At 42.4% G+C, this 12,950-nt stretch overlaps 1 protein-coding gene across 1 annotated transcript in view; it reads right to left on the bottom strand.

Annotated features, from left to right (window-relative positions):
* Nucleotides 1–10,918: 10,918 nt before the first annotated feature.
* LOC309563128 (killer cell lectin-like receptor subfamily G member 1) overlaps nt 10,919–12,950 on the bottom strand; it is a 1,237,212-nt gene continuing 1,235,180 nt past the window's right edge. The window contains exons 6-7 of the mRNA XM_082267443.1: nt 11,184–11,296; nt 10,919–11,090 (exon numbers count right to left, since the gene is read on the bottom strand). Of these exons, the coding sequence (XP_082123569.1) occupies nt 10,967–11,090; nt 11,184–11,296 (237 nt within the window). The 3' untranslated portion in view covers nt 10,919–10,966. The remainder of the gene's footprint in view (nt 11,091–11,183; nt 11,297–12,950) is intronic.

Consider the following 12,950-nt stretch of genomic DNA (forward strand, 5'->3'; position numbering starts at 1 on the left):
CACAAATAGAGCTTTCTTTTGATGGTATTTAATCACTACTGGGCTTTTTTATTTTTTGTGCTATAAATAAAAAAAGACTGAAAATATTGTGAAAAAACTAATTTTTCTTTGTTTCTGTCAAATTTTTTTACAAAATTAGTAATTTTTCTTCACAAATTTTGGCCAAAATTTATACTGCTACTTATCTTTGGTAAAAATAACCCAAATAAGTATATATTATTTGGTCTTTGTGAAAGTTATAGAGTCCACAAGTTATGGCGCTAATCATTGAAAATTGATCACATTTGACCACACCTGATGTACTGAAGGCCTATCTCAATTCTTGAGACACTAAAAAGTCAGGAAAGTACAAATACCCCCCAATGACCCCTTTTTGGAAAGTAGACATTCCAATGTATTTAATAAGGGGCATGGTGAGTTTTTTGAAGTTGTAATTTTTTCCCACAATTCTTTGCAAAATGACGATTTTTATTATTTTTTTTTACAAATGGACGTATTAACAGGTTATTTCTCTCACACAGCATGTGTATACTTGCAACTACACCCCAAAACACATTCTACTACTCCTCCTGAGTATAGCGATACCACATGTGTGAGACTTTTTCACAGCCTAGCCACATACAGAGGCCTAATATCCAAGTAGCACCATCCGGCATTCTATGAGCATAAATTACACATATAATTTCCTGACAACCTATCGCACTTTTGAAGGCCCTGGAGCACCAGGACAATGGAAACCCCCATAAAATGACCCCATTTTGGAAAGCAAACACCCCAACGTATAATTTGTGAGGCATAATGAGTCTTGTGAACGTGTCATTTTTTTCCACATGTTTTTGGAAGCTGTGGAAAGAAAATGAAAATGCCTTTTTTTTACACAAATTTGTCCATTTATGAAATATTTCCAACACATAGCATGTACATAGCAAAAAATGCACCCCAAAATACATTCTGCTACTTCTCCTGATCATATCAATACCACAAGTGTGAGACTTTTTCACAGCCTGGCCACATACAGAGGCCTAGCATCCAAGTAGCACCGTCCGGCATTCTAGGAGCACAAATTACACATATAATTTCCTGACAACCTATCGCATTTTTGAAGGCCCTGGAGCACCAGGACAATGGAAACCCCCATAAAATGACCCCATTTTGGAAAGCAAACAGCCCAACCTATAATTTTTGAGGCATAATGAGTTTTTTGAATATGTCATTTTTTTTCCACAAGTTTTTGGAAAATGTGGAAAGAAAATGAAAACACATTTTTTTTACACAAAGCTGTCCATTTATGCAATATTTCTAACACATAGCATGTACATAGCAAAAATTGCACCCCAAAATACATTCTGCTATTCCTCCTGAGTATGGTGATACCACATGTGTAACACTTTTACACAGCCTGACCACATACAGAGGCCCAACATCCAAGTAGCACTTTACACAAAGTTGTCCATTTATCCACTTTAAGACTGGGCCTATTTTTGACACTTGGTGTTTACAAGCTAAAATCATTTTTTTTTGCTAGAAACCTACTTAGAACCCCCCAACATTATATATTTTTTTTTAGCAGAGACCCTAGAGAATAAAATGGAGATCGTTGCAATATTTTTTTATCACACCATATTTGCGCAGAAGTCTTCCAAATGCAATTTTTTTGAAAAAAAATCACTTTTTTGAATTAAAATATAAGAAAACAGTAAATTTAGCCCAATTTTTTTCCATAATGTGAAAGATAATGTTACGCCGAGTAATTAGAGACCCAACATGTCATGCTTCAAAATTGCGCACGCTCACGGAATGGCGCCAAACATTGGTACTTAAAAATCCCCATAGGCATCATTTTAAAAATTTCTACAGGTTACCAGCTTAGAGTTACAGAGGAGGTCTAGCACTCAAATTATTGCTCTCGCTCTAACGATCGCGACGATACCTCACATGTGTGGTTTGAACACCGTTTACATATGTGGGTGGGACTTGCGTATGCGTTCGCTTCTGCGCGCGAGCTAACGGGGACAGGGCGCGTTCATTTTTTTTTATCCTATTTATTTTATTTATCAATTTTTTATTTTTACACAGTTTAAAAAAAAATGTTTTGATCATTTTTATTCCTATTACAAGGAATGTAAACATCCCTTGTAATAGAAATAGGCATGACAGGTCCTCTTTATTGTGAGATATGGGGTCAAAAAGACCGCACACCTCATAACTACACTAAAAAAGAAAAAAAAAAGCGGCCCTTTAAACCGGTTGCTAGGCAATGACTTTTGACGTAGCTCCGGTCCTCCAAGACCATAGAGTCGAGTGAGGGCCATCTTGCCCTCACTCGACTTCCTGTCTCTGAGGATCCGGGACCGGATAGTTTTCCCCGCTGCTGGCGGGCCTGGCAAGCTGGGAAAACGTCTGGGACGCACCGGGAGGGGGGGGCACCTCTTCCCCTGCACCGTAAGGGTAATTCCACGGAGAATCCGCCACTGGGACCACCCTTATCTGAAAGCTGACCGCCCGCCGTTTAAAAAAATACCAGGGTTATGGGGGCTATCTGCTGCCATAACCCCAGCATTTAGCTTTTAATGGCCAACGTATATAGTCGTTAGGTGGTCGGTAAGTGGTTGCATGTATATAGCAAAAATTGCACCCCAAAATACATTCTATAAAGGAAAGTGTACAGGAATAGTCCGAGTCCATCTCCGATCCGCTACTATTAGCAATTTCAAATTCCGAATCGGATTCGGAATTGGATTTGAATACTGATGAGAGCTCCCCGGTGCTCTCATCAGTCATGGAGAGGACCTGAAGGGCCTCCTCGCTGCTGTACATCCTTTTTGACATGCTGGCTGTGAGACGGGTGACGGTTGACTGCGGATGATCACTGATGGGTGGCAGGTGACTGATAGGTGGCAGGTGACGGTCACTGATGGGGTGACAGGTGACGATGATTGATGGGGTGACAGGTGACGGTCACTGATGGGGTGACAGATGACAATGACTGATGGGTTGACAGGTGACGATGACTGATGGGTTGACAGGTGACAAGGACTGATGGGGTGACAGGTGATGATGACTGATGGGGTGACAGGTGACGATCACTGATGGGGTGACAGGTGACGATCACTGATGGGGTGACAGGTGACAATGATTGATGGGGTAACAGATGACGATCACTGATGGGGTGACAGGTGATGATGATTGATGGGGTGACAGATGACGATCACTGCTGGGGTGACAAGTGACGATGATTGATGGGGTGACAGATGACGATCACTGATGGGGTGACAAGTGACGATGATTGATGGGGTGACAGATAACGATGACTGATGGGGTGACAGGTGACGGTGGTTGATGGGATAACAGGTGCCTGGCGATGGTCACCGATGGGTGAAAGGTGACGGGCGATGGTGCACGGCGGTACTGATGGCAGTCTCTGGTGACAGGTGCACTTTAGGCTACGTTCACATGTGAGCGTAGCAATCGCGGGCAGAATCGCGGTAACATCGCGCAAACATCGCATGACGCCCAAAAAAGGTACAAGAGCTTCTTTGGGGCGTCATGCGTTGTTTGCGCGATGTTACCGCGATTTGGCAGGGCGGAAATCGCGGCAACATCGCACAGCATTTTTGGGGTGCTATTGCAAATCACAGGCAACACACAGGCGTCCCTCTATTTGCAATGATTTCCGGATCGTGAACGTAGCCTTATGGGTGGCAATTTCTGGGCACTGATAAGGTGACTGTTGGGTGACAGGTGCAATTGGAGGGGGGCTGAGGACTGTGTGGGGACCTTTATTTTTGTGATTTTACTTTTACAGGTGTACAGAGCAGTAACTCACTGTTTCTGGCTCTGCTCTCCTCACACTGGAAACAGTGAGTTACTGCTCTGTGTTTACATTTTGTGATCGGCTGTGAATGGATTCACAGCCGATCACATAGTAAACAGCCACGGTCAGTGATTGTTTACTACCGCCGGTGACTAGCTGTGTTCCTAGGGAACACAGAGCCACCGACATGACTGCGCAGCGTGCTCCCGATCGCGCATGCGCGGTCTTCTCCTGGGCTCCTCTATTGTGATCGGCTGTGTGATTAGATCACAGCCGATCACGTGGGAAACAGCCATGCCCATTGGCTGTTTCCCCCCTGCCGGTGACGCACTGTGTCCCGGGGACACACCACCACTGACAGTGCAGGGCGGCGCGCACACGATCGCGCGCCTGCCCTGCCTGAATGGGCCGCCGTCATATGACGGCGGCCCAGAACAATGATCGCTCCATCCCGCCGTCATTTGACGGTGGGCGGGCGTAAAGTGGTTAAGCTATTTACCCAAGTGACATTCAACAGAAATTGCTTGGCATGCCACAGATTCATCAAGAGATGGTGCCAAATATAATTTTCAATGGGCGATTGTTGCACAAATATCCACTAATTTGGCTTCTTACACATTGGGAATGTTGACCACAGACTTCTGGGAGAATGTTGGACAAAGTTCCCATCAACTCTTTGATAAATAGACCCATAAATAGTTAATATAACACAACAACCATCAATCCATGTCAACATGGCACACATTAACTTTGTATGTGAACCCAGAGTTTTCTTTTATATAAATGTAGGTGCCAATAATGAATGCATAGAGCAGAATAATCCCATAAAAAGAGAAAGAACTCTTAAAGTGATACTAAAAACACACTGTTTATTGACATTGTCCCTTCTATTTCTGTATGTAGATGATGGCACTGTAATTATCTTAATAAAAACATCGAAGTACCTTTTTCCTAATCAATATAAAGTTGTCACATGACCCAGATCTTTCCCAGCCTGCCTGCAGGGAAACAGCGGCAGGAGGGGTCATCTGCTGCTAGTCACACAATAAAAATGAATAAAAATGAATAAGAAAAAAAACAGCCCTTGGAATACAGAGTAAAAATAAATAATTACTATGAATAAACTGTTATAGATTGTACAAATATATATTTCAATTTTTCAATTAAAATCTTTATTATTTTTGGCAATACTATGGTGTGGGCAGATTTCTGCAAGTCACAGCCTGTCACACTCCTCCAGCCTGTGTCTTAGCATAACAGAGAGGTGAAGGCTCCATCAATCAAGATGTAATATCCCACCCCATTGTGCTTAGCTGGTTAGTGGGCATGGAGGAGGAGGGAGGGAGTGGGTTGTCATCCATCACTGTGTATACTCCCACATGTGTGACTCTATAGTCAAATGGGCTGCTCAGATGTGATAGGGAAGAAATGATCAGGGTAGAAAATACACTGAAAACTGAGTATGTGCAGAGCTGCCTGCCCTAACCTACAAAATCTCCAACTGCAGTGGGGACATGGACAGAAGGGGGAGACGGAGAACAGCAGGATCAACCAGGTTTTTTGCAGAATACAGAAAAGGAATCTAATAGTGACTGAGTGTGTATGAACAGCATGTAATACATTATTTATTGTTTTTTTTTTTTTATGATGTGAGTTTAGTGACACTTTATAAAGTACCATCACAACTAAACACAAAAAAATGTAATAATTTAAGTTTATCTAAACTCAAAAACAAATATTTCAGTTTACGAGTTCTTAGATGAGATTTCTGCATTCGTTTTCTCTTTCCTGACTTTTTCACTTTATTTTCACATTGTAATCCTTCTAATGACACAGTTGATGTCCCCGGGTGGTTATGCTCACTTCTCCACTGTAACTAAGAATTGCCGCCTAGGCTGATCTCTGCCTGCCTTGGTTCATCTCCATTATGTGGATGGTAATAGAATTAGGAGCTTAAACATAGAAAAAAAACATTTATTTGCTTCCAGTTCGTCCCAAGAAGTGGAGTGAGAGAGCTGGACACACCTGAGTGAGCAGGCTCAACTAGCTTGGGTTTTAGCCACAGTTGCTGAACTGTGAGAGCCTCTTCCCAGGGGATCCCTGAAGCAGGTGAGAGACCCCAAAATCCCAGTGTGGGACTTACAGATTGGTAGTGGTGTCACCTTTGTGTGTGGGTTTACATGTGGATACATACAGGAAGTGCTGGGACAAGGTCATCTAGCGCCCAGGGCAAAGATGCCAAACTGTGCCCCCCTTTCCCTCAGGGTTAGGGTCAAGGCGCCCCCATCCCTACAATAAACCATTGTGCCCAGGGCAGCTGACCCTCCTGCCCACCCCTTGTCCCGGCCCTGCATCCAGCGCAACAGTGGGGTCTGCATGAAAGATTGATTTGAACTGATTCCTGCCCAGTGAAAGTGGTTGATGTGAGTCCACCCATCTGATCATCGATGCTGATTATGGTTTATTCCTCATATGCTCATTGTCTTCTTTGGCTCTGGTAAGGAGATTTGGTTGGCACCGTGGTGTGGTGTGCTGCCGCTTCACACTGAAGCTGGTGTTGGGATCTCATCTCTTCATTTTCTTCAATGATTATGGACTAATATGTTTTTATTTTTAGCGCTGCATATGGACTTTCATTTATCAGTTTTTTTGCAATCAACAAAGTTTATGCGAGTTGCTCATGTGTTTATTTTTATATGTCTTAGCATGGATATTCCCATGTTGTTTTATTCATCCCAAGAAGTGACCAGGACATTTCTGGTGAGATCAACAGGAATATTTTTGGTATTATGAAAATGTTTTGATACTTGTGTAGCACCCTTCTAGGTAGGTGCTAGGTAAAAGCATCTATTTGCTCCTTCTGCTTATCAAGAGCCTGATCTGTTAGTTTGCCTGTCATGTGTTTCCAGGTGTGATTCACTGGGTCTGAGGGAGTGTCCCCACTGTGTCCAATGAGGGAGCTTGTTGGACAGTGGAGGAAACCTAGCCAGTGACACATCATGTTTTATGGCAGTCCCAGTGGGAGGGCATTGCTGCAATTTATTCTGGGATTGCCAATAAATACGTAGGGGACATGTGACAGGGCGTTTTTTGGCAGGAGCAAAGTCCCAGGAGGAGGTGAACGGCTGTCTATCCTCCTGTAGGTGTTAGGAAGGTGGTTCAGGCAGTCGGCCTAGTAAACTCGGTGTGGATATGAGCTGCAAAGGATCCAGAGTACTGACAAGTGGAGCTGGTGGCAGAGTCTTTTGGGAAAAACAGTATTGTGAGTACCAGGAGATCTGCCTAAGGGTCTGCCTAGGAGAGGGGACCACTCCAGAGAGGTCAGGGGATCAAGGAGCCAGCTCACACAGGAAGTGTAACCGTAAAGGGGGTGCCGTGTAGTTAAACCTGTAGAATATGAACAGTAAAGGGGGTGCCAGGAAGGACCCTAAAGATTGTTCTGCAGTACAGTCCAGTTACCTCAGGATACAGTTTACCTCAGGAAGCTCACCTTATTCTACTTCACAGCTAAAGGGCAAAGTGAAGCAGCGGCCTAGCCGTGACTAGCATTTTTCAGAGTTACTCAGCGTTTTTCAGCGTTATTCAGCATCGTTCAAGTCGTCCCAGCCAATTGTGCATAGTTATATTAGGTTGGAGTATCCCACTCATTCCCTTCTCCTATCCAAGTTCTAAATAAAAACACAAACACCAAAGCTACTGGATTGTTTCCTGACTGAGCTAAAACACTTAGGAAAATGTTGAACTGTCATGTCGTTGCTAATGGTAACCCAAGGGAACCCATAACCAGCAGCTCCCAAGGGAGTAGTGCTACACCTGAAAAATAAAGTCACCGCATCGAAGGACTAGTAAGCTGTTGTTAGGTTTAGTTATCTTTTAGGGCCACCTTGTTGTGTTAGGTATAGAGTAATAACTGAATATTAGGGTCATACTTCACAGGAAAAAATAAATAAATAAGACCTTTTACTTTATATGACTGCACTGATACATCTATATATATTTTTATATAGGCATATACACTGCCTGGACAAAAAAAAGTCACCACCTGGAATTAACTAAGCAACTAACTAAACCAAGCATGTGGATAGTTACTGCATGTGCCCAAAGAATGAGGTCAGCTGACTACCTGAATATACTGAATGACCAGGGTATTCCATCAATGGATTTTTTCTTCCCTGATGGCACGAGAATATTCCAAGATAACAATGCCAGGATTCATTGGGCTCAAATTGTGAAAGAGTGGTTCAGGGAGGATAAGACATCATTGTCACACATGGATTGAACACCACGGAGACCAGAACTTAACCCCATTAAGAATCTTTGGGATGTGCTGGAGAAGGCCCAGAACTTAACCCAATTGAGAATCTTTGGGATGTGCTGGAGAAGGCTTTGCCCAGTGGTCCGACTCTCCCATCATCAATACAAGATCTTGGTGAAAATGAATGCAACACTGGAAGGAAATACATTTTGTGACAAGCTTATCGAAACGATGCCACAGCGAATGCGTGCCGTAATCAAAGCCAATAAAAATATTAGAGTGTGACCTGTTTTTCTGGTGGCGACTTTTTTTTCCGCCAGGCAGTGTGTATGTTTCATATACTTTATAACAGGCATTCACAGCTATTAGCTATAGGCATTTTATATATATATATATTTAATTCCTATAATTTTATTTTATATATCTATATATATATATATCTATATTAATTTCCAATATAACTGATATATTGATACATAAATGGGTGAATTTTGTAGGCATCTCCTCATTATGTTTTATCACATATACTTTAATTATAATTATACACTTTATACCCTATTCTTTATTTATATATTAATTTAGTCCACAACCAATCTTTTTAATCATCACCATGATTTATATCACTATGCATTTTAATATTGGCATCTAATTATTAATTAATATGTAATTTTGATATGTTTTCTATATTTATTTATCTATTTACACTGATTAATATGTACAATTATTGAGTTGTTAATTTAATTATGCAGAGTAATCGTCCAAACGGCAAGGACAAAATCTAGTATGTCACTTCTCATATATATATATATATATATATATATATATATATATATATCCTATATTGTGAACCACTATTGCTAATGTAATCTTGCCAAAAATATAATTATACAGTAAACCGCCTTTTGAATCAGGATTAACTCCATCACGGGAGCTTCACATTGTTTTCCCTCAATATGTTGCCTCGCAACTGAGGACGCTGTGACTACCGTACTTAAGGTCCCGAGTAAGCGTACGACTCCACCTCTGAAGACGTCATACGCTCTGACGAAACGAGCGTCAGGTGGAACGCACGCTGCACGTTCTGGGAAGCCTGGTGGAACGCAAGCCGGTAGTTACCGCTCTCCACTCACAGGCACCACTTTTAACAGACGTATATCCAACTTTTAAACTTTTTGTACTGTACTATACACATTAAAGGATTTTTTAATGGTACTGCACTATCTGGAGCAATTTATTCTTTACCCCAACCGGACCCTTAGGATCTAGATTATCCAGGAGAGGGACCCCGGATCGTAGGGGACTACAAAGCCCAGCAGTTACCATCCTGGCCCAGGAGGCCACAAGGCTCTTTAGGTCTTTTTACCGTACGGTTAGTTCGTACCCCCTTTATTCCATAAGGCCCACACTACAAGTACCAGCAGTTGGACTACTGGAGGATCCAGCACTAGCACCTGCACTTTCCCCAACTTGGCACTGAAGTTTTTATTTATGCACCAAATTCACTTATGAACTCTTTACTTGGACTTATTGGGCACGATATTGCACACTATGGCACAGATGTGATTTTATTGTGTTATTATCATTTTATAGTGTCATTTATTTTCTGTGATTTATATTGTGATACACTTATCACGCAGTTACATTTTATTAATTAGAATTATTGCCACTTTGACCTACCCTTTATTGTTATCCAGGTTATTGACAAGCCATTGCCCATTCCTGGCTATTACTTCTCTCTCTATATACATCACATATCCTATAGCAGCTACTCTAATCACACTTATTTATTTATTATATATTTATTCTTAGGTCCCCCCCATTCTCCTAATAGGCCACCCATAGGCGCGAGGGATATACGCTACTCAGTGTATATATTTTTACCACTATTCACAGCTATTAAAAGTGATTGTCAAGTCTCATATTTTTCCTATAAAAATAACAAACGTTAAATTTACCTCCTCTGTGCAGTTGGTTTTGCACAGAGCAGCCCTGATCCTCCTCTTCTTGGGTCTTGGAACTCCTTGCCCCTCCCTCCTGTTCAGTGCCACCACAGCAAGCAGCTCGCTATGGGGGCACCGAGCCGAGTCACAGCTCTTTGTGTCCATTCAGACACGGAGCCCCGACCTGGCCCGGCCCCCTCTCTCCCTTGATTGATTAGCTGACTTTGACAGCAGAGGGAGCCAATGGCGCCCCTGCTGTGTCTCAGCCAATCAGGATGGAGAACCTCGGACAGCTGAGGCACTCATGGACAGAGAGCGACCTCGGGTAAGTATTAGGGGGGCTGCTGCACACAGAACACTTTTTATTGTAATGCATAGTATGCACCTTCTACCTTTACAACTCCTTTAAATATTATCGGACACATTAAGTTAGGAGAATATAAGTACATGCATCCATCTAGATAAGCTAGCAACCATGTATAACTACAGAGGACACATACATATATATGAAATTGAAGATTTTTGACTGATTCTTTATTTATAATGTGGCCGATGACTGGCAGCAAATACAGACTTAAAGTGGACCTAAACTAAAAAAAAATAAAATGAAGGTGTGTACTGATCATGAGCGGAGGTCGAGAGCTGCCTATGACAGCTCAGTCACTGTGCTTGGAGCACGCTCTCAGCACAGAAGGCTCTGCTGCCTGTGGTCGCATATGTGGTGACATTTAAGCCCACCCTCCTTGCTTCCACACATTAAATGGTCAGCAAGAGGCTAAAAACTAATGAAAAACATTGAACATTTTTTACAAAGACCTGGATTTCCCATTGCAGAAATGGATTAATAACATCTAGAATGGTGATAATATAGGATATTGGATGTAATATTCTTGTATTACTTAGTATTGTGGGTGATCTGTGGTCTGAGCAGTGTGTCCGTATGTTGGGAGGAATTTGTCATATCTTCAGGGCTCTCTTCTGACAAATCCAGCTGAGTTTGGCTTGACAGTGATCCTTATTATATCCAAAATCTGCTTCCCACCATACACAGTCTCCTGAATATTCCTCCGATACGTGAGATCTGGGTAATAAATAACAATGAGTAGTTATAAGTTTCTATTGTTTTCTGGATGAACAACATTCATATTCTCAGTGTAGATGAAGAGTCACTTACAGGCCGGTATTATAGAGCTGACCGTCCACCCAACTCCATCCATCTCCATCTCTGTACAGTCCGATCCAGAACTTTCTATCTGTTCGTTGGTTGATGGATCTGTGTATAAACTCCTGGGAGAACAGAACATCATCTGTCACATTCCATCCACAGACATCACACACACACATTGGATAGAAGTCTGAAGATCTGTCTATTCCATCATTTCTACAAAACCTCTATTAAGGACAAATGTCCCCGGAAAAAATGATCCGTGTTCTGGAATTATTTGTCAGTAGAGATGGGCTGTGTGTTCCACCCGAACATCAGCTGCTTGTGTGTTTGCTGAACACATGAACAAATAGGGCGCTTGGCGGGAAGTTCACCTGCCGATGAGTGCCCCATAATGCACTGCGCTCTTGCAGTGCATTGATTACTGATGATTGACCAAAGCATACACCTGATCTTTATGCTTTGGCCAATCACAGCACAATATCCTGTCAGAGCCATGATTGGCCAAAGGCAGGGTGCCTGTGAGGGACGTGCTTTGACTAGGGGAAGGCAGGGATCCGTGTTGCTGCTTAGCAGAAACACAGGATTGTTTCCTTCCCTTCTGACGGAACAAAATCTGTCTTGTTTACATAGACAGATTGTCGTTCTGCCTGTGTAATTGGTGGGTGCAGGTGGACATCAAGTCCGCGGGACCAGCTGCTGGGCCCCAGAAGTGGAAGTGCCAGAATGTGATCTGGCGCAGAGTGGATGCCCTGCTGCAGTATATGTATATGTGTTGGTGGTCCGCAACTGATTTATTTCCACCATGGGCCTAGTAATTTGTTTATAATGTTTTCATTACTTAACCACTTCCCGACCACCTGCCGCCTTTTTACTGCGGCAGGGTGGCTCTCCTACGCAAACCGACGTAGACTTACGTCGGTCATGCGTGGGAAGCAAGGGTGCGAGCGCGCCCCACTCGGCAGCGGGGAGGCCGATGCATGGATCAGGCGGCTCCGATTGCCGAATGACACCCGCGATTGTAAACACATCTGACTGCTCTTCTCCCTGGGATGATCATGGAGCCCCTGTGATCCTTCTATATAGGATCACATGTCTCTATGGTCATTTCAGAAGCCACACCCGCCCACAGTTAGTAAACACTCCCCTAGGCTCCCATTTAACCCCTTGATCATCCACAGGGTTAACCCCTTCCCTGCCAGTGTCATTAGTGCAGTAACAGTGCATATTTTTAGCACCGATTACTGTAGTAATGTCACTGGTCCCCCCAAAAGTGTCAAAAATGTCAGTTAGGGGTCCGATCTGTCCGCCGCAATGTCGCAGTCACGCAAAAAATTGCAGATTGCCTTCATTACTAGTAAAAAATAAAAAATAAATAAAAATTACATAAATCTTTCCCGTAGTTAGTAGATGCAATAACTTTTGTGTAAACCAATCAAAATACGCTTATTGGGATCTTATTTTACCAAAAATATATAGCAGAAAAAAAATTGGCCTAAAATGTTAAAAAAAAATTAGATTTTTACATTTTTTTTTTTTTGAGAATGTTATATAGCAGAAAGTGAAAAATATTGTTCTTTGTTTTTTTTTTTTTTTTTTTCAGAATTGTCGCTCTTTTTTGTTTATAGATCAAAAAATAAAATCGTACAGGTGATCAAATACCATCAAAAGAAAGCTCTATTTGTGGGAAAAATTTTATTTGGGTACAGCGTAGCACGACTGTGCAATTGTCGGGTAAAGTAATGCAGTGCCTAATCGCAAAATATGGCCTGGTCA

The sequence above is a fragment of the Pelophylax lessonae genome (genome assembly GCF_965119305.1).
Source record: "Pelophylax lessonae genome assembly, chromosome: 9".
Classification (NCBI taxonomy): domain Eukaryota; kingdom Metazoa; phylum Chordata; class Amphibia; order Anura; family Ranidae; genus Pelophylax; species Pelophylax lessonae.